Source organism: Chelonia mydas, chromosome 8 (assembly GCF_015237465.2).
Source record: "Chelonia mydas isolate rCheMyd1 chromosome 8, rCheMyd1.pri.v2, whole genome shotgun sequence".
NCBI classification, from domain to species: Eukaryota; Metazoa; Chordata; order Testudines; family Cheloniidae; genus Chelonia; species Chelonia mydas.
Window position 1 is genome coordinate 55,241,168 of NC_057854.1, and position 23,224 is coordinate 55,264,391.

General features: G+C 41.1%; 1 protein-coding gene across 6 annotated transcripts in view; it reads left to right on the forward strand.

Moving 5' to 3' along the window:
* The first annotated feature begins 3,677 nt into the window (after nucleotides 1-3,677).
* HMCN1 (hemicentin 1) overlaps nucleotides 3,678-23,224 on the forward strand; it is a 327,504-nt gene continuing 307,957 nt past the window's right edge. For 4 of the 6 annotated variants that reach the window (XM_043521103.1, XM_043521105.1, XM_037906957.2 and 1 more), the window contains exon 1: nucleotides 3,679-5,315. In XM_043521103.1, the coding sequence (XP_043377038.1) occupies nucleotides 5,027-5,315 (289 nt within the window). In that variant the 5' untranslated portion in view covers nucleotides 3,679-5,026. Of the gene's footprint in view, nucleotides 5,316-23,224 lie in introns of all 6 variants that reach the window. The other 2 variants (XM_043521104.1, XM_043521106.1) reach the window with 2 other exon arrangements.

The following is a 23,224-nucleotide window of genomic DNA, read 5'->3' on the forward strand; positions in this document are numbered from 1 at the left end:
AAAATGCTGCCAGCCTAAAATGGTGCCATTATATGCTGACTGTACATAGGTGTGAATGACTGTGCTAGGTGCAAGGCAGTAGAGTATTTTTTTATTTTCTCTTCCTAACCTGAGACCTAGGATAACCAGACAAATTCCATACAAAAATCATACATTAAAAGAACATTAAGGTTACATGATTAAGTGCTTAAAAGTCAGGAAATGAAGAAATTAGTGACGATATTATAAGGCATACACATAAAAATGAAGAATTGAGACTGCATGGACAATCGCAGATCTGGCCGTTGTTAACTTCTGAGTGCTTGATTTTGCAAACTAAGTAAATTACATTCTTTATATGTAGTCTTTGTGTGTGTAATTACCTGGGTGTGTCTTTAAAAAGAAAACAGTAAAACCAAATTCTGTTACAGGCAACTGTGACAACTCTCTTACAATGCAGCATGAGAAGGGTTTGAGCCTTTCAGCGCTGGACTACAGACTACTACTCAGCTACAGGGATAACTACATTTAGTAGACAGCGGGAGACGGCTTTTATGCCAGGGATGGGGAATGTGGGAAGGTGCTAGAGTAGTTGAAGTGGGCACAGTCCAGAGCCTTTCTCATTCCTCCACCCCCTCATCCATGAACTGTGGAGCTTCAGCCTTGTGTACCATACAGTGCTGCAGTGTGGGATGTGCCACTGGAATGATGTGCTAGGTCCAAGGGGTTAGTCAGAGGGAACCTGGCTTGGCTTTCTTCCCTTCCCCATCCTGCTGCACCTGGTCTGTCAGCTTCAAGTTGTTCCCATTGCAGTGGCTGCTGCGTTAGCAGTGGCCTGGATCTGTCCTTAGAGTGTTCCTGTTCAGTTATTATTTTGGCATGCTGCTAACACTTTCCTGTAGAATGCAAGTTTCAGATGAAAAATGGTGATTTTTTTTTCAATGGATTGTACCTGAGCAAAACGTGAATGGAATTTCATGGGACAATGATAAAAGCAGTTCTCTAGCCAGAAGATTTGCCTTCTTCAAATTTCAAAGGCCTTCTGCAAACAGGGAAGGTATTAGAGATTCTAAAAGAAAGCAAAACAAATAAAACCCTTAAGAATCTTATATAAGGGAAAGCATTAGGTAACCTAAATATATCAGCTCTCCTTCTAATGAAACTGTAGTTTATTTTATTTTCCCCCGTACTGTGCCTTTAAATTTTTAAGAACTTTGTCCATGTGAAAGACATTTTGTTTTAAGGATTGCTGCAGTATGTTACAGGGGAGATAAACTACTTTCTCATGAAGACATTACTTCTGTTCTTTTTTTGTTTTCCTTAATCTAAAGGTAACAACAATGAGGGTCTATGGCTGCTCTTTGTGTGAGGAAAAACATTAACAGGAACTTATCTTTATAAAGGACTGATCCAAAATCCTGGATCCAAATACTTCCAGTCTCTGAAGAATTCAAAATTTGTATTCCGATTTTGTGGCTTGGGCGCATCTTTATTCAGAAGATATGTGAGCATTTTGACTAACCTGGTTTGAGTTTTCTGCCAGTGAAGTTCCACACAAGGCAAGTTTTCCATGGTGTTTGGTTTTATTGTGAACATTTTGCACAGCTCTGGTTATGTACTTTTTTCTTATGATGTCAGTGTTGAAGGGGAAAAAGAATGTAAACATCTGTTTTTTATAAACCAATTCCAGGCATATAACTTGATTGGAGTAAGCAAATGTTTCTACATGATTAATTTTCCAGTCATAGAATGATGGTTTTGAGCACTGTAGTTTATTACTGATAAAAGTTTGTAAAATAATGGGGGAAATGAATAATATGAATTTAGAAAATAAAATACTTTTCATAACTATATCAAATATAACTAAACTGCACCCTGCTTACCTCAGCCACATGACTTATCCCATAGAAAGCAAAGGACCCGGTTCTCCTCTCACTCTGAGTTTAAACTGATGTATTGCTATTAACTTCAGTAATTGCTATTAACTCCTCCTATACACACTTGTATGGGATAAAAAGGATGGTTTGTGCCTAAGGGATTCAAGTAATCTAGGTTCAGTTCTTGGGACAATGGGATTTAGGCACCTAAATGCTTTTGAAAATCCCACTAGGCACCTATCTACATCTTCAGATGCCTAAATACCTTTACAAATCTGGCCCTGAATCTCTCTGTGTCTCAGTTTCCCGCATCTGTAAAATAGGGATAAAAATACTTCCTTTCTCCCACCTTCTCTCTGTATTGTCAGCTATTCCAAGCAAAACTTTATCTTACTATGTGTATATACAGTGCCTAGAGCAATGGTTCCAATTAAAGTTGGGGCCTCTAGTTGCTACCGTAATACTACTAGAAGGATATTTTAAGGCAGTGTTTGCTGGAGTGGGGGACTAACTGAGAAAAGAACCAAGCCCAGTGAAAGTACTATTGTGAGTAAGATATTTGGCTTTGGCCCTTCCCCAATGTGTGTACAGTTATTGCATTATATTACACTCACTTGCCCCACTAAGTATAATTGCATATTGCATAAACATAAATATTATTTTGGGGAGATGAGTTTGAGTAATTGACCCCTCTCAGATATCGCACACCATGAAGACTCTTGCTTACTTTAGATACACATTTATTCCTGTCAATTAGCTGAAACTGAGGTATGAGCAATTTGCCCAGTACATGTTAGGGAAGCTTCTCTCAGTGCTTAGGTTTCATTTGCAAGTCAGTCTTACATCTCTCCCCCTACCCATCATCCCATCCTTTCCTGTTCCTCTGTGCAAGCTGGCTTATGTCAACCTAACCTTGTAGTGTAGACCAGGCCTTACTTTCCCTCCAATCTTTCTCTTTTCAATCTATCCATTCTCCCCGTCATTGTCTCTGCCCCACCTCCCGCTATTTATCCTGTTTCAGTCTTGTTCTTTCTCTCTGCCCCACTGGTCTCTATCACTTTCTCTTTTTCCCTGTCCCCATTCACAAAGTAACCTTTCTTCTGTGGCTCCCTCCATCCCTTTTCCTCACTGACTCCGTTCATCATATGCCACCACCCACTAGGGTTGCTAACTTTCTAACTGCTGAAAACTGGACAGCCTGCCCTGCTCCTTCCCATGAGGTCCTGCCCTTGCCCTGCCCCTTCCCACAGGCCCTCCTCGCTCCTCTCTCCTGCTCCCTCCATTGCTCACTCCCTCTCTGTCCCAGGACTCACCTGCCAATTGCAGAGCTGGGCTGGGAGGAGCTGACACAGAGCCTGCTTGCCTGCCCAGTCGGGGCAGTGCAGGGCAGAGGGAGGGGGGTCAGTCCCTGGAGCAAGGGGCCGGGGCGGGAAAATCTGGGCACAACGGGGGGGGGACGACAGGATTCCCCCTCCTCCATGTACCTACCTCTCTGCTGGAGAGACTGGAGCCAGCCAGCCACTTCTCTCTGTGAGCAGCTGAGCAGAGAGCAGCTCCCATAGGTTCCCTGAGGAAAATGTAAAGTCCATCTTCTGGGGATGGACTATTTGGTGATCCAGCTTGCTGCAGCTCTGTTGAGTTGCCAGGTCCCCAGAAGCATTTGGAGGCTGCAGTGCCCGTGGAACAGACCAGGAGTAGCAACTTGCCAGCTAGATAATGAGCACTGGTATTCAACAAGAAATAGAGGGGAAGAAGGGGGCAAAAAATTGGGGGCAGGGCATGTGCAACCTTTTCCGCCAGTGTTCCATCTTTTGAAGGGACAGACTGAGGAGAGGGGTAGAGAATACCTGCCACCACTTTAGTGTTGATTGTCACCCTCCATCCACTTTGGTGATGGTAGGGTGATATAGGCTGCTCTTTTCTGTCTGTTAGCAGTTTATCTATCCAGATGTTTTTATGGCCCTCCAGCCTTTTAATATCTGAGTGTCACCAAATATTAAAGAAATAACACCTCACTCTCCACTTGTAGGAGTGAACGCTTGAGTAGAGTGTGGATTGGGCTGGCTAGCTTGCTAGACCACAAAGACATTGGGAGGATATAGGCCACTGTGATTTATTTTTGCTCCAGATCACTGCAAAGGTAAGTGAATGGAGAAGAGGTAGAGCCTGGTGGTGGTGGGGTACAGACAGACTTGAATAGAAGGTCGGTGGGGAAATTCCTTAGGTTGCACTTCCCAGTGGAAATCTTTCTCTTCCCCCGCCCCCCGTAGGCTCCTGGCAGGTGGTGGGGGGCAGTCAGCTTATTTTTATTGTGGAAGGAGAGGTTCATATCCAGATCTCCCCACCCCTAAGGTTGAGAGGGAGTACTAGGATTATCCATGTCCTCCTAGCTCAGGAATTTGCAGGCCAATCCTGGTGAGTACATTGTTCCTAATCACTAATGGAAACATTCAGCTCCCCTGACTGTCACAGAGTGGTGGGGGAACCACACATCTGGGGTGAATTTCCTGCTTATGGCTCAGTCCTGCTTTTATTGTTATCACTGAAAGTTTTGCTCCAAGTGATTCTGTGGCACTCAAGTGACCCTATAAACATTTTAAAAAGTCTCCCTAAAAAAGGGCCTCTAAGGCAAATGCAGGGGGGAGAACGGGTGACCAATGGGAAGCCGAGGCCGGGCTAGGCATCCGCTCCTTGTGTCTCACAGCAGCAGTTGGGAACCTCAGGCTCTGGCCAAAGACTCCAGCAGCAGCAGCAGCAGCAGCCGCAGCAGCACGTTGGGAGCCTCTCTCTGCCTCTTGCCAAAGATCCCAACAGCAGCAGCAACACACACAGCAGGGCATGGATGGGACTCTCTCCCCTCACTCCATGAGACATTACAAGAGTCCTACAGACAAGTAGACAGGGAAGGGAAAGGAACCAGAAACTACACACAAACAAAAACTGCTGCATCTCTCTCCCTCCCTCCCTCTCTCAGAGGGCTGGTGGAGTGTGTGTGTGTGTGTGTGTGTGTGGAGGGGGAGGGAAGTAGCAACTCAGATCTAAGTTGTGCAAAAAAGGTTTTGTTTTTTTTGTTTGTTTTTTAAAAAGTTCAAATGCATTTCTCAACTGGAGTGGAAGCCCTCTGACACTTAGTGAGTACCAAGCACGCTGCTTAGGCACTGGGGAGAAAAATGATTTCCTGTGGAAATATCCCCATTTGGAGAGCGGGATTGTGCACAGTATTCTTGCTGGCTCTCTTTTCTTCTTGCTATGCACAAGATGCCAATGCAGAGAAGGAGCCCAGAGCTGAAGAAATCCCAGAGGGAGCATCCACCTTGGCATTTGTGTTTGATGTGACTGGCTCTATGTATGATGACTTAGTTCAAGTTATTGAAGGCGCATCTAAAATTTTGGAAACCTCTCTGAAAAGACCTAAGAAACCACTTTACAACTTTGCTTTGGTGCCTTTCCATGATCCAGGTAAGGAAATATTTTTCCAAGTCCAGTTAACTGGGAAGATCCGTGTGTGTATGTATGTATGTGTGTGAAGATTTTGGTGTCATCCGCTGAATTAACTAAATGCAGTATATAATATGTAAAGGCAGAGGGTTGCAACCACATTTTAGAAAAAAAAGGGGGAGCACAGAGCACAGAATTCTCCTTGGAAATGAATTAAAAAATAAAAGGCAACTTTGTGCACTTTCGAACATCAGTGGATACATATTTTGTTTAATGTCTGTAACCCTTTTTATATGGAATTCTCAACCAGAATAATTTGCCAGTAACAAGTTACATTCTGTTAACTCACTCCCTCCTGTCATGTGCATACACAAATATGCATTGTCACCTCTGACTGCTTAATATGCCTGTATTTCCCCATCACATACACGCAAATTGATTTTAAAACATGCACACGCACAGACTTTGAAAGTATCCAGTATTGCTCTTGCAAAAGCCATTTTATGTTAAAACTAGACTTTGTCCTACTAAAGAACATAAAAAGAATTTTGGACTACAGAGTTCCATTACCTACACCTACAGAATCATGTATCCAGTCTCCCCTGATAAAATCGCACATTTGTTTGTAGTCTTAGTGTACTACTTCAACAAGCTTTCTGCGAAACAGGTAGCTATTCTACTGTGCTGCTTTTGCTGCTTGTGTTTTTCCCTCATGCCACTTCTTTCCTTTTCTGCTGTATGTCTTGGTATATCTTGTCTTCCTGTTTTTCAGTATCTCTTTTCTGTCCCTTTCCTATCCCTTTTGTCTGGATTTCTCCTCCTCCCTTGTCAAATCTCTCTGCACGATTTGAAAAGGAAATAGGAACTGGATGCCCCTAGGCTGTGATATGGAGCAGCCAGCACAGGGAGAAGTTCAAACCAAACTTTTTTTTAACAAAATCCCAAACCAAAAAAATCTGTTTTAGAACATGATTTTCCTGGTTCTAGTTTCCTCTGAGACACTTCAGATTGCAGCATTCTAGGAATCAGTCACAGGAGCTCAGGTAAGACTCCCTTCCCTCTATTTCAGATATTTAGGTGCTTTTAGAGTGACGCCATCAATGTAAAAAAGAGAACACCCCTTCCCCCCGCCCAGATATCTGCCTGCAAAATGTTTACCTGATGTTGTCAAAAATAACAGCTAATATCTATAATGCTGAAAGATTATTGAAAAATTCATGTTTTCTTTTTTCAGTTTGTCTATTTGGTGCATTTTTATAGTTGCTATGTTTTTATAAGGTTGTCCATCATGATATAAGACTGCTTCTACGAAAATTGTCAGGTTCACTATTTCTTCTGTGAAGGCAGTCAGTTTCCTTTGTCTTCCTGTTGCTGCCTGAAACACACACTTTTAAAAAATAGGATATGGTGATTGTAAAGCCACAAAAATCAGCTGCGGGGGATTCTGGGTTGAGTGTAGAGTATGAAACAACTTTTATGTCATTTTAAAAAAAATCATCTGGATTTCAGGTTGACAGTTCCCTTTTGATTTTCCTGCCTTTTAATTTTAAAACTTTTATTTTTAAATGGAAGATTGATCAGATGCATTCTAAACAGAAGAAATTCCCCCATAGAGTGATTCACTATAACAGCTAACCAGATTGCTCTGCTTTTTAGGATGATTTGTTCAGGAACACGTTTCTCAAACCCAAAAGCAGGAAGGTAATTTTTGTCAGGCAAAGACATTTAAAAAAAAAAAGTTAGTATAGATTTGCTCCTTCCCTTTGCTCCTCCCAATAAGCTTTGGGTAGGACACCCCACTTATATTTCAGTGATTCTTTCAATGCTTTGCTTGTATTGCAGATTACTTTTAAATCTCATTTCCATAAACCCTCTTTTCATTCCCATACCCTTTGTGTTCTCTCCCTCAGTCACTCTATTCCTTTTGCCTACTCTTCCCTAGGGTTTTTCCTTTTTCAGTCTCTCACTCCTCTCCTCTTTTCACTGTCTCTGCAGTCTCCTTGCTCTCATTTCAGTCTGGTTTTCCACCTCTGTTTTCCATCCCTCTTTGTTGTCCCCTCCCCCCTGTGCACAGGAACCACAACTCCAGTGCCACTTTCTCTCTCAAAATCCAGGAAGCCCCCTCCCCTCACTGTCTCCTTCCTTCCATCCCCCAGGAAATCCCTTTCCTTGATTACTGAAATGTTAACATTTCATTTAGTAATTAAAATGAAAATTAAACCCTTATAAATTGGAAAGCATACAGCAAAACCTGTTTGCAGTATCAAATTTTATATTATTATACATCTGTTTTGCATCTTTAGATGAAAGCTCAGCTTCCACATATAGCCTTGGAGGACAAGTGATAATTTGGTCCACTTTCGTGAATGTTTTAAAGTGGAAAATAAATACTGTCGTCTTAAATCTAAAATAATTTTTGCTTTGTTAACTTTTGAAAACTTTATTTCTGTAATTTGCCCCCTACAAACCAAGAGCAATTTCTTCCGTATTGGCTTCTTCTACCTTGAATCATAGAAATGCAGCAATTGCCATATCTGATCAGACTTTGATGTGTCAAGTCCAGTATCCTATCTCTGAGAGAGGCCAATACCAGGTGCTTCAGAAGATGATTAAGAAACTCTGTTCCAGAATTGGTCACTAATCTTGTGGATGTAGTAACCACATCTGTAAAGTAGAATTTCTACAAATCTGGAATAATAATCACTGGCTTTCTGCATTGTGTCCCATTTCTTGGCCCAGATCTAGTGCTATTCTTTTTGAAATTCTGTCACGTGAAGTGGTGGCTATGAGAGATTCTTTAAGTTATGTCTTTCTGTCATTATTTAAGATTTGAATGATTCCACTCTGTAATTTGCCTTATGCTCAGCTGCCACACAGACAAACTGGCTAGTTCTTCTTTTTTAGTGAGGTGTTGGTGTCCATTATGTACTCTTTCCAACAGGTGTCCTGCAATGAGTGCATTCATATTGTGGTCCCACAATGGGTAACCTTTATCTTCAAAGACTTCCACTGTCTTTGCATGTCATTGTCTGGATGGACTACTGGATAAGTAACTGGACCATGCCTGTCTTATAAACTTAGCTATTGTTGGAATTTTTTAATTTTCATTTAGCTTATTGAAGGTTTGTTCCTGTGAAATGCTGAGTTTTAGTGTGTTTTGAAGACACTTAGTGCCTCATACCATCAGATCTTATAAGCCAGATTCACGTCTGATACAATGCCATTTCGTCCAGTGAAGTTACACTATTACAGCTGGGGTGAATTTGGCCTTGTGTACATTAGTTTGTTCCCGAGGTGACATTGCATAGTATACACTGGGCTCTGTTGGATTCAGTCTCTTGCAGTACAGCTTGTTCCATGTGGGCTAGTGAAATGATCCAACCAGACTCAGAGAACCAGATATTGAGTGGAGACAATCATTGTTGCTGAGGGAGGAAAGTGTTCACCAAAGATCTCCAACAATCTGTCCTCTTGTGTGTCTCTGCTTCATCTACCCAAATTAATCCAGCTGTTGTCTGGACCAGGGGTAGGCAACCTGCGGCACGTGTGCCAGAGGCGGCATGCGAGCTGATTTTCAGTGGCACTCACACTGCCCACGGTCCAGGGAGCTCTGCATTTTAATTTAATTTTAAATGAAGCTTCTTAAACATTTTAAAAACCTTATTTACGTTACATACAACAATAATTTAGTTATATATTAAAGACTTCTAGAAAGAGACCTTTTAAAAACGTTAAAATGTATTACTGGCATGCGAAACCTTAAATTAGAGTGAATAAATGAAGACTCAGCACACCACTTCTGAAAGGTTGCCGTCCCCTGGTCTGGACAAATTTCAAAAAGTAGTTACCAATTGGCTCAAAAAAGAGGCCCTCTTAAGTCGACATGGAGTGGGTACATGATAGATGGAAAAAGCCACGAGAGTGCCTTTTGTTTCTCTGCACAAGGCCTTTTTCATAACAGGTTTGCACAGAACAATTTTGTCACAGGTGAATGTAAAACTGAACTCTTACTGGTACAGGGGTGGGCTCTGGACCGCGCCCCCCCCCCCCCGCCCGGAAGGGGGTGGGGCCTTGGGCAGAAGGGGCGGGGCTGGGGGGGTCAGCATCCCCCAGCCAGCCCATTCGCTCTGCCTGGCCTGTGCCATCTGGGGCTCCAGTGGCAATTTAAACGGCCCTTTTAAATTGCCAGCCCCAGGGCAGCTGCTCCTTCCGCCCCATCCCCGCTCCATCGGCGGCCCAGGCGGGCAAAAGGGGCAATGATGTTAAAGTGCTGTCGTGGCAGCACTTTAAGCAGGGTCCTTTGCCGCAGCAGCGCTTTACCGTCACTTTCCCTTTTGCGCCCTCCCTCGCCCCGTCAATAGGGACCTGGCAGGGCCGCCAACAGGGGGTGCAAAAGGGGCAGCGACATTAAAGTGCTGTCGTAAAGCGCTGCAGTGCTTTAAAGTCAGCTGTATGGGCCAGTACCGGTGGCCACTTTTTACCTGTACGCTGTACCAGCCTGTACCAGCTTTAACCCCAGAATTTTGTACAGAATTGGTTGGCAGAATTTAGAATTAATATTGAGAAGACTCTTCCACTGACTTACACATTTCTACTGCATAGAGCTTCACTAGGGGAAGTTCCTACAGTACTTCTTGGGTAGATGTAACATTCGGGTCACCTAAATGTATTGCTGAGGAAAGAGTTGTAATGTTTTATAAATGATGCTGGGTGAGGGCATAAAACAAAAAAACTCAGATGTGATGTGATTTGAAAGACTTTGAGGATCTTCCAGTGTCCCATGCTTATTAGGAAAATCCAGTCATTCTTGTCATTCATAATTTTTTTTTTAAATAAAAAGTTATTTGGTGGATCACCTCAAGTAAATTTTCATTAAATAAAGATTGTGCCCTGCTTGTCCATTTCTGACACATAAACTATCAAATGACTTCCGAGTTCTTTAAAAGTCCTGCCATCTCTGACACAAATGGTAATTAATATATTGTACAGTATGTTACATATTATCTCAGTGCTGCAGTATAAATATATGGAAATAACATGGTTTTGAGGTGGTGGAGATGGATACAGTTTTAGTAACATCTAAGCAAAACTACTGTCCCCTTGTAGAAGAGAAAAAAATTAACCACTAGAGATGGGTCCTATTTAGAGAGATTTTGAATACCTGTAGTTTGAGAGTTGGAATCTGGGATTTGGATTGGCCCAGAATGGTGGTTTGCACAAAACTAAGTTCCGGATTCAGGTTCTGATTGTACCCTCCCCCTCCATTGAAATTTTGGGTTGTTTTGATCAACGCCATTCCACCCCTTTTTTAACCCCAGACCTGTCTTCTGACAATAATTAACCATTGTGTTAGGTTCCAGGTACTTGTGAAGCATCCAGTATATCTGAGTGGGGTTTGGGAATCAGTTTACCAGTGCCTAAAGAAGAAAGTAGAAGTTGTATAGACTGTGAAGGTTGTTATTGACAAATCTCCAGCAAAACATTTATATCCCATGCCAAAGTTTTATTACAAAACTAAATTAAGGAGGGTTGGCACAGGCAGATTTTGCATAAGAACTAAAGCTCAAGATCAAAGACTACTTTTCAGTTGTCTGTGTTTGGTTCTGACATCCCACTAGTTAACTCTCATTGAGTTCAGTGGAAGTAGGACGAGATCCAGAATGCCTGTATTTAATGACTGTGGCCAGCCAGCTCACTTTTTTATGCCATTAAGGAATTTTGGAATAGAAAATGAGCCTAATGGGACAGATTAATCCTTGGTGCTACTTGGTTAAAGCAAATGGAGTCACACCAGAAAGGAATTTGATCCCATGTAGTTCTCTCTGTATTTTAAATAAATATTTTTGTGAATGTCTGTTTTAAAGAATAAACTATCATAATTTTTATCTTAAATTACAAGGAAAAATGAAGGTAAGATAATGATTTTACCATGAAATATAAATTGCAGCTAATGCATTAGATATGTAACTGAGAGAACATGAACAATATATCATACACATCTTATATTTTTAGAGATAGTCCAGTTACAAATATGGCACCTTAATGTGACACCCAGATTCCAGATCTTCAGAGGAGCACCTTTTAAAATTAGACCCCAAATGTTTAGGTAGGTTCCCACTCCCAACCCAATTCCTCAGAAATGGAGTACAATGTTCTGTTTGTAAATTCTGGTATAATTAACTTGAATGTTTTGGACCACATGAGAACCAATAATTGTTGTTGTTTGTGTAATTTTACTGAAAAACTTGATACATATTTGTTTTTAGACACAGGTCTTATTTTCTCCTGAGAATTTGATGGAAGTTGTATTTGTGTAATAATGTCACATACTGGGGATTGTGTGAACATTCTAGTGAATTTGATAATCCTTGCTAATTAACACCTTGCACTTCTGCAGGATCATCAATCTGAGGCTCTCAAAGCCCTTCACAAACATAAATGAATTAGGTTTCATATCATGCCTATAGGTGGTAGGAAAGTATTATTATCTCAGTTTTACAGATGGGGAAACAGGCTTAGCAAAGCTTAATGACTTTTTTAGAGTCACATAATGGGTCTATCGTCTGTGGCAGAGCTGCGGATAGAACCACATCTCAAATAGTCCCACTTCTGTGCTTTACCCACTAATCCTGAAAAGTAGTATGGTCACAATACCATGTTTACCTTTACAACCTTCAGTGTCATTCCTTTGACGTACCTTTGGCTGGCATTGCTATTACAATGTATTGGTTGCTATGGTACACAATAGTTTGGAACATGTTCAGAAGTCCATAGGAAGGTTCTTTTTGGGTACATGATTATATGTCTTGGGCACAACACAAGGCATGATAACATACCTTTTAGTGGCACTGAATTAAAAGGTTTCATACTTTTGAAATGAAAAAGTGCTGCAGTGGATCCTATCTATTGTAAAGGGAGATGTGAAGCTGTGTGCAGGAATGGTAAAGTATGAACCTTTCTTTGTGTCAACTAAAGCACTGAAAAATCCACTTGCACATAATGAATAGTATATTGTACCCAGTGAGTGACAGTAAGCCATCTATTTTTGCACAATTTGATCTTTGATTTAAAAGTATTCCCTCGTGATTGCAAATATGAACCAATGTATTCCTGTCTGCAAATAGACAGTAGCATTGCCTCTGCTGTTGCTTATAAGTTTCCCAAGCTACAGCAAAATAAAATTTAAAAGACACTTGTCAGTATTACTGTGGTATTCAGAACTCCTCTGATAGCTTATCTCCAGTGTGTTGCCTTGAATTTTCCCATTTTGAGCCATCCCCATTTTGGTCAGTTGACAAGAAGATGTGAGAATACTTAACATGGGGAAATAGATTCAATATTTGTAATGACCCAGCCACTCCCAATCTCTATTCAAACCCAAGCAATGGTATATAGTTTGCATATTAATTCAAGCTCAGCAGTTTCTCTTTGGAGTCTGTTTTTGAAGCTTTTCTGTTGCAAAATTGTGAATATCACTACAATTTTTTTTCTCCTGCTTATAATAGCTCATCTTAATTAATTAGCCTCTTACAGTTGGTATGGCTACTTCCACTTTTTCATGTTCTCTGTATGTGTGTGTGTGTGTGTGTGTATGTGTATGTATATATATATATATATATATATATATATATATATATATATATATATATATATATAATCTTCTTACTATATATTCCATTCTATGCATCCGATGAAGTGGGCTGTAGCCCACGAAAGCTTATGCTCAAATAAATTTTTTAGTCTCTAAAGTGCCACAAGTACTACTGTTCTTTTTGTGAATACAGACTAACGTGGCTGCTACTCTGAAACTTCAAAACTCAGACCTTATGTTTTAGTGGGGGGCAGGAAAATGGATTGATATATAACTGTGTAGCATTCTACTTAATGTACTATATCCCTGTTGCATCCCTAGAACTAGCAATTTCAGTGGGAATAGATGTGTGGATGAGTTTTCCGAATATACTGAGATTGGTCTTTTGTGTGCAACAGTGTGTTGTAGCACAAGCTTTCTTTGCATCCTGATGTCTGACCATGGAAAGAACCATTCAGGATGCTGTAATAAAGCTGTGACAATGGTTTTGAGGCTTGCAAACAGATGGAGTGATGTGAGGGTGAGGTTCTTTTGACCCTTGATGCTGTGGAGTAAAGCTGCCAGAGAGCCACTGATTATTCTTGCACATGGAAAAGAAAAAGCGAGACATCAAGATTTCTGTGTGAGAGAGAGATTAAGCAAGGCCGGTGCAAGCTGTGTGTGTGTTCTAGGCAGACAGGTCACGTGGCACCCTCTCTCATATTTTGCTAGCATATTCTCCTGCTCTAGAGTGCTTATGTGCAAACTGGAGTGCCAGTCCATCAGCCACTGAAGACACCAGCTTGAGCTCTCACATTCTGGTCCACTCCATTGCAAGCGTTCTCTGTCACACAGGAACTGTTTCCCTCTGCACTCAGTACATCATTTCCCCCTTACTAAGTAGGCTAAATTGTTTGACACATATTTATATCCAGTGTTTGGGTAATTTTGAGGGGAGAAAGAATAAAGTGCTTGCAGAAGAGGTCTCGGGGACAGGTTCCTGTGAGGAAATGTTTTGATAACTCCTGATATTTGGTGGAATCTGGTGTACTGTCCAGAAGTATACATGTGAGCCAAGCATAAAAATTACCCCAGGCATAGCTGTTAAAGTAAAGTCTAAACTCCACTAGAGGCAGAGGAATCCCTTTTTTTCTCTCTCCTCAATTCAAACACTACTTTTATCAATAGAAGTATGAGTTGTTATATAGCTAAACTATATAATGAATAAAATATGACTGATAAATTAACAAGTGTGATATGATTGTTCTGACACTAGTTTTTAGCTACTCGTTATAAGGGGTCGGATTCAGGCTGTACTAACTGATTCTCCTGACCAGCACTTTTCTGGTGGCCCCAGAAGTTTCTGAAGAATTAAGCTTTATGGGTGAGATTTTCAGAAATTTGGAGGAGTGGCCAAAATTTCCTTCCATTGAATTCAATGGAAGTTTTATTATTGACGTCACTGGAAGCATAGTTAGGGCAATGGGTGCCCTTGGAATGGTATTTTTAAGTTTTTGTCCATTAATGGTTAAAAGATAACTTCCCAAATGTAAAGCAGTGTAATGCTGTCTTACTGAGTTTGCTGATTAGGTTGAAACAAGAACTCAGCTCAAAAGGTGCTAAATCTGAAATCTAATTAAGCTTGCTTGAAGGTTGGGATTGTTAATTATTTCACTACTGATCAGTTCAGCAGAAATGTTTGGCTACCCTGGTACTGAAGGTGGAGCCTATTCACATATTTTTATTAATCATTGACTTATACATTTTTGGTCTTAAAATGGTGAAAGAACAAGATTTCTGGTATTTTTGACCCTACTGTACTGTAACTGTGGAGAATAACTCTGATCAGGTGAAGGGATACACTAAAGGATCTACATATCCTGTCCATCTCTACTGAAATTTCTGTGATAAACAGTAAATGTGTTTGGTGACCTTAATTTAATCCTTTGTGATATTTACAAGTTACTGGTGTATAATAGGACGGCCGTCATCTTTGTCATCCCCAGAGGTTTAACCTAGGTACTCCAGATCTAAAAGCAGGACCTCTACAGCTTGAGCAAAAGATATTATTGACAACACCAAAAGTTCAAAAATCATGAGTCAGACCCAACATTTTGTGAGATTGTCCAGAAAAGTTAAATCATGTTTTTTGGTCTGTCTTCTGATTTTTGAATTCCCCCTGCTCACCCCTAAAGGTTTGTGACAATTACATTGTTGCCAACTTTTGCAAATTTTTCGTAAGTAAGATTTTGGCCTCTGTTCTTGCTAGAAGACCCAACTGAGATCCAGGTTAGGCTCTGTACACACCCTTAGGAAGAAACAGTTCCTACCATGAAGAACTTTCATTTTAGTGCGAAACAGCATGATGAATTTGTGACATGGAATTTAGAACCATGGTCCACCAAACTCACCTTACATAGGGGTCATCATACTCATCTGTGCTGGATTCAAACTGGTGACCTATAAGTGAAAGGCTCTGTAGATCATTAGCAATGCCTGAGGCATCCAAACCCCACTCATTATAATGTTACAACTTTGAGAATGAGGTTTGCTTTCTGAAAATATATGTTTATTATATCAAGTTTCTGGAGTTTACACAAGTAGCATCTTCCACTCTTTGGGTGCACAGGCAAGATCTCCCATGTATTGTTCTCAGTTTCAACCATACTCTATAATAAAATGCTACATCCTGTTCTTAAAAGCTCCCATGAGCCAAAGTTGAAACACTAAATATGCAACACTAAAATATTAAAATATCAAATTCATTTCTAAGTAGTGTTATGCAATATACAATCATTCAAACAGAGTCTTAACACTAATATTTATTTTCCATCGCAAGCAGGATTTGTATCTCAAGACCTTTTTCACTTCTGCTATAGGAGTATGTGGTATGTGGGAAGGCATTCTGTTATACTCTATGTGAGCCAGCCCATAGAGGGCAATATGTAATCCACCGGCAAAGTCACATGACAAGTGTTTGGGAGACAACAATGGAATGCTGGGCATCAGAATTGCTGGCTCTAGGAGCAGAAGGTAGTCTAGGACAGTATTTCTTAACCTTTTTGATACCAGGACTCTGCTTGCCACCTTCCTAAACTGTATCAGGGAGATCTCCGGTCCACAGACTGATCACTGATGAAACACTGGTGTAGGGGTTGTATCCAAGTATAACAATACCCCTGTTTGGGTCATTTGTGAGGACTGAGCCTGGAACCTCAGGTTTTAAAAACATTAGCCCCTCCCACTTGAGCTGAAGAACCACAAATATTTTTGTGGAGGCAGTAGCAGAGTCAAAAATCTCTATATGTGGCCTAGTCTTTAAAAGGCAACACAGAGCCACATTGTATTAGTGTGACTTACACACGCATGTGTGACATGTTCCTTCTGAAAGGCAATGTAGCAAAGTGAATGAGACTTGGGTCTGTTATATTCGAGTTCTGTTTCCAGAATAGCCTTGTGCAACTTCTCAGTTATCTTATCTGTAAAATGGGTGAGTGATATTTATGTCCCTGGCGGTAATAATATGAAGCCTTGCTTGCTTAATAGTAAGGGCTGTGAAGGGCACAGAAACATTAACAGCATTAATGGAAGAGCTAGAACTCATAGCCTCATGGTTTCCAGTTCAGTGAATTATCTCTCTTTCTCTGGTTTTGTGCCCCACAAATTTCACGAAGGCAGGAACTTAATTGTGTTTTTGCAAGAGTTCCTGCAGCAGGAACAAATAGTGTTGCTTGCAATAATTTCACAATCGTTGGCAAGACTGGCTAATGGCCTTAGTCACCTACTTGGGAGCTGTAGTAGATTCATATCCTCTGTTGATTGGGTACGAAGGGAGAAATCTCTCTCTCCCCCACTCACACACACGTAATAAAATCGAACCTCTAGTGATTCTTGTTAAATGCAGAACAGAAGTTAGGTCTGGAGCCCCAACTGCCTTCAAGCTATGAATAAAGCTCTTTACGCTTTCCCTGCCCCAAGACTTGTATACACTGTCCCTTTTACTTCTGGAAACAGTAATTGTTTAATGAGAGTGCACAGCAATGAGGTGAACACACTGTGAGCCAGGAGGCATAAATATTACATACCATCTCTCACTTTAATCAAGGTATTAATGTTCATTATACAATAATTTTTCAGTGATATATTCTAAAGGAAATGATGAAGAGGGTAGAATTTTGCAAGTACTGATCATCAGCCACAGAATACTTGGCTCTTGAATTGCTAATCTCATTCACTTACAGCAGATTTGCTCAAAGATAGTTATCAAAAATAAAACAGAAATGCCTTGTGCAGTGGGATATTAATATTAAAAGCCCTCAGTAAAGGAAAAAAACTTGAAGTTCAGGTTAAATACCATAAAAGATCATTTGTTATACTAAAAAAATCAAGCAGTGAGAAAAGTTAAAATGTAGGGTCTGATGCTCAGTTACTCTGTTCTATCCTTGGGTCAGGTATGGGGGAGAAAGGTGCTTTAAAGCCACTTCTGCACTCCTTCTATTTTGGCATCCCAGGATTCCCTATAAGTAGTCCTAGGAAGCAGAGAACGGTAGTCACAGGGCAGTTTACTCCAGCCACACCCTGACTTGTCCCCAGTCCACTTCATACATCAAGGGCTGGGAGCAGTGCTGGTGTACAGCACTTGTGTGCACTCTACTGTGGCTGAGGAGGCAGTTCAGGGGCCATTTCTACACACTTCCTTATGCTGTTGGAGCATTTTGAAGGGACCTTAGTGCAACTGAAAATCAGTCTCTTAGGATGAAATCCTGGTCTCATTGATTAATTGGAGTTTTGCCTTTGAACTTTAATGGAGTCACCATTACTCCCATTGTTACCATTTTCTACCTGGAAAGATAAAGCCTATTGAAAAAGGAATTACAAATGAAAATCATAGGGATGAATTTATACATCACAGTTTATCCCAAGGTGCTTCATAAACATTAAATATGGTAATCATGTCAGCCTGTTCTGTGGTAGAATTCAGCAACTGGCTAACAGTGCACTGTAACACTACAAAAGTGTAGGAGAGAAAGTGAAGAATTCAATCACCAACAGGATGTTGAAGTAGACAAAATATAATTATTCAGTTTGCTGTATGGCCAGATTATGAGAAGTACCATGGAATCTTGATTCTTTGATGACTGCAAATTGTTGAGATCTCCATTTAATATCTTCTGTGAAAGATGGCATCTCTCCTAGCATGGAATCCTTTAACACCCCAAAGGAACACTGTTTTGTTGGTAACTCAGAGGGAAGAGTAGCTCCCATTGAATCACTAAGTTTACTTTCTGCAGTACTTGAGCTTTTCCTGCCACTATGCCTAACTCTACTTACCTTATGAGATCTCTCAAGATCACAGCCCATGGTGGCTACAACTGGAGGTCCTCAACTATACAAGTTAATTTAGAAGTCTGATTTTTTTATTTTTTAATGTGAGGGAGGTGAGAGGGATTGGTGATAATTCCTTTAAGATTTTACTGAGAGTTTTAAATAAGCATGGCTCAAAGGTAATGCAGAATGACTTTGGTATTGGGGCCAGATTCAGTCAAAATGCCATCTAGCTTCTCTGCCGTGGAAACTTAGATAAAGTTGTGGCAGACCTCCAAATAACACACAAAGGCTTGTACAGAAGCCCAGTGGTGAATTAGTGTATTCAATCTGGCCCTTAGTCAGGTGAGGTAGTTGATTAGGAATCAGATAACCAAGAGGTCAATGCAGAGGGGACTTGGTGGGGAAGGGGCGGAAATTTGATTTAGTAATTGATTTTGAGAGTGGCCTGACGAATGTAAAGGGGGAAACCTACAGATAGGAAAAAGAAACCAGAGGCCAATTGGTATGTGCTCTCCAATCAAAGATTTGGTGTTGGCATATGCTCTGTGTTTTGGTTTTGAAGGAGAGACATTCGTCAAGGGAAATATTGGGAACATATGTTTGTTAGACCCTGGATGACAAAAGCTGTAACTGATGAAAGAGGCTTGCGGTGTTACTTGAGCTACTTTCTAAGCTTTGGTAATTGACAATTTTGTTAAGAGGATCAGGATAGGCTGAGGAGCTGTGCTTTCTCCTGTTAATTTGGTCTGACGGCTGCATGCACTTAATTTGCTGCTGCTGAGAAGGATGCATTTTTATACATAAATTACAGTACTATGTATGGTTCATTCATAGTTGGTGGCAGTCTTTGGAATTTCCTGTTTAGGTTTATTATTCTGACTTATTATACTCATATTTTACCCTCTTACAAGTTTGCTTTTAGCTGTCTATTATTTGATGAGCTGTTGGTTTGTCCATTACCTATTCAAGATTTGTATTTTGTAATTGGAGTAAACTTTGTGTTTCAAAGGGTTCAGTGTTTTTAGCATCATTCATGCTTCTTCTGTTGATGCTGTATAGAACTTCCATTGTTTCTCTTTGTTGAAAGTATGTAAGCCCTGCCCCATTTGAATTTTGCCCCTGGATGTGTGGTGCTCAACTCCAGGCCACACTCCCAATGACTCTGTCATTTGAAGTCACTTGTAGGGGCTCCTCGCCCTATCAAATTCCACAGAGCCAGACCAGGGTTTTCAGGCTCACAGAGTGCTCCTAGCTTCTACCCCCTTCTGCACTTAAGCTGGTGCGCCTAGGATTGGTTGAGCGAATTTGCAGCTGGCATACATGATAGTAAGGGACTTCCCCTAAACTCTCCCCAGGATTTGCCCCCAAGGTATGTCTTGACTGCAGAGTTAGGCTGGGTGATCAGTGCCCAGGTGTGAACAGCCCCACCCCAAAGCCCTACCCACATTACAGTGTCCTCACCATTTCTGCATTCACTTATGTGTATCCGGGGTTATATCCCATAGCTCTTTGTGCTGAGAGGATCTAGGGTTCTTTCCCAGTTATTTGCGTGGCCCATTACAGACAGTTGACAAGAAGGTGTGAGTAACAGTAGGGAGAAATTAGTATTGGGGAAATTAGGTTTAGGTTTTGTAATGACCCAACCACTCCCAGTCTTTATTCAGGCCTAATCTGATGGTATCCAGTTTGCAAACTTCTTGTCAACTGTCTGTAATGGGCCACTCTCTTACCACTTCAAAAGTTATTTTTCCTCCTTTGGTATCCTGCTGTTAATTGATTTATCTCGTTAGACTGACCTCACACTTGGTAAGGCAACCCCCATCCTTTCATGTATTTATACCGGCTCCTGTATTTTCCACTCCATGCATCTGATGAAGTGGGTTCTAGCCCACGAAAGCTTATGCCCAAATAAATTTGTTAGTCTCTAAGGTGCCACAAGGACTCCTCATTGTATGTGCTGATACAGACTAACACGGCTACCACTCTGAAACTTTACAAGCTTGTTACAAATGCAGGCAGGCTGCAGGACCTCAGGTTTTTTATTAAGATATATGAGCCTGTTGCACTGTATCTGATGTGCTCTTCCATTCTGACTGTCTTTGGAACCTTTGGTAATCTCCTCCTGTTCCAAGAGGCCTAGAGTGGAATTATCTAGTTCTGCTCTAGTTACAGCTCTCCTCCTAAAATATATTTAACCACAGATTTTAATCTGCAGGATATTAAGGTTAATATATATATGTAATATGAAAATGAAACATTCTCAGACACCAACCCAACAAGAAGAGTTGCATAAATCTCACGTAGCAAAACGGGGCTGAAAATAATGAATTTATTTTCAATAGTCTAATCGAATTACCTGTTTTGTCCATCTAATCTATATCCTCCATAGTGGTGGACTCATTACCCACAGGCCTCTCCCAGCACTTAAGCATGGGCATAACTTTAATTACATTTAGCTCAAATGCATAGGTGTTTTGGGGCCTTTGTATCACGTAACATTACTCACAAAGAAAAACTTGCATCTGCTAGTATAGTGTGAAGAGAATGTTAACAGGTGTGTGAGGAAACAATTGCAAACTAAGCTCCTACCCTGGAATTGACACTTTTTGGGTAGATCTCTGGACTGGTTTAGGGGGTCAGTTGCGGGACTGAGGTCTAAATGAAGGGTTAGCTGTAACTTTCCTCCTTTGTAATTTGGCACCATTTTTCAGAATGGCTGTAACATTCCTTTCCACTCTTATGTCTGCTATTATTCTAACTGCAGCACTACAAAATATGAAGACAGTTTTAAAAAATGTTTCAGACTGTTGTACTAAGTCAGCTGTCCTTAATACACTGCATGGCAAAGAAACGACTTAAAATAGATCCAAATTCTGTACTCAGTTTCACCAGTGTAAGTGTGGGGTAACAACATTATAATCAGTAGAGTTACTTTTCAGGTACTCTGATCTGTAACTGGAAGCAGAGAATTTTGTTCCAAGTTTTCAGACTGAAAATTCCTGCTGTAGTAGAGTGAATTGAATTACTATAATTACTATCATCAGTTACTTATGAGGGAGAAAATGTTTTCACAGTTAAATGAAAAAAGACACAGATAGAAATCCAGGTCAGCATGCTCAGGATAAGAGCTCTAATCCATGACCATAGGTTATTGCTGGATTCCTGCCATGTTGTTTAAATTAGATTCAAGACCTAGAGGGGGTGTATGCAGGAAGCCATTGTAATTTTCATGCCTTAGACACTAGTGTGTTTTCATGAGCTGAAGTTAAGCGTCTCTGGGGATGCTGAATATCACTGAAACATTTCCTGAGTTCTCTTAAGTGCACAATGGTATGTCCGACTCTGTTTTGCAAGGACAGAGTTTTTTGTTTAGTTAGTGAGGTTGTAATGTAGCTCATTGAACCAATGTAATCTTGGGCTTCTAATTGTTTGGAGAGAAAGAAAGGGAAAAGTAAAAAAAGGCAATTTAAGAAAAAAGTATGTTTGTCTTGTGAAGAATAGCTCAAAATGAATCTTTACTGTGATTTTTGTCCCCTCTAATGATGTGTATTTTTATTAACAAACCCAAAAGCAGATTGTGGCCTCACTACTGCTGTGTGGGAGCTAGTAATCTAGGCTCTAATCTGGCAAAGTACTTAAGCAAGTCCTTAACTTTAAATACGGGAGTAATCCCATTGGTACAATGATTTTAAATGCTTAAAGTTAAGTACATGCTTAAATGCCTTTCTGGATCAGGATCTTACTGCCTAGAGCCACCAGACTGGAAGTTAGGAGACCTGGGTTCTATCTCTGCCGCTGTCCTGCTGGTGCCTTTGGGTAAATTACTTTATCTCTCTGTGCCTCTGTTTTCCTTTCCACCCTCTAGCTGTCTTGTCTTGTAAAACAACTTGCCCAGTGGGGCCCCGATCTTAGTTGGAACCAGTAACCACTTTAATACGAATAGTAACAACAGGCCCTGTGCTCTCCTGAGCTCAAGTGTTGCACCCTCTAACACTCCAGCAGGTGCTGGCCATCCCAAAAAGGGATATGGAAAAGGCAAGGCTCTGGCTGTTCTGCAGGGCTCTGGGAGGCATGGTATATACCTAGATGCCACACTCTAAGTAGTTCCCTGCGTGACATTTTTGCAGATGTGAATGTGTGAAGCGAGGGAGTGTGTCTTGATCCATTCAGTCTCTTCCTCTCTCTTATCTAATAATAAATTAATGAGAATACTTGCAGCTGGGGATCTTAGAGTACTTTCACCTACTTGGAGGTACATCTGTAGTATTAGTCTCTTATTACAGATGGGTGAACTGAGGCACAGGGAGCTTTGGTGACTTTCCCAGTGGTGGAGCTGGGAATGGAGCCCCAGAGCCCTCACGCATAGTCCTGTGCGTTAGACACAGGCATCTTGACCCAGTTTGTCACTGTCACTCCAGATGAATTACATTTGGCAGGTATGCTCCCAGAGCTCCTTTTACGGGCCATTGCCACTTACAGGAGTTCCAGCCAAGCAGGCAGGAAAAGCTGTCCTAAGGATTCGGACCAAACCCGGTACTCACATGGGTGGTGAGGTCAGACCGAGAGAGGGATTACATTCAGGAATTTGTTGTTTTCCACAGATCTGTACCTCTTGTGCTTTTAAGAATAGAAGTGTTTGTGGTTAAGAAATATCTTGGTTAAGCCTGTTTTCCTTGCTTTACTGCCACATTTTCCCTGAAGGGTGTGACTAGCAAACCAGAGTTGCCATATTGAGGTGGACTCAGGGGCAGGGAGAAGTGATGGGTCTAAGCAACTGGGAGTTCAGGAGGACTGTGGCACTGCTTCTGAGGTCCAGGCAGCTGGATTGCAGGGTGTCAGATGTGGTGTCTGCTCCTGGGAGTGTGCCTCACAGATCCAGATCTAGGAACAAGTGACCAGTCACTACCCAGACACAGGGGGTTAGTAGCTTGTGGGATTCAGTAGTTGGATCCAGTGCTTAATTTGTAATGAAAGAGGTGCTGGGGCTCAAGCAGTTTTTTTTACTTTCATAACTGATGTGGCCAGCCCAGCG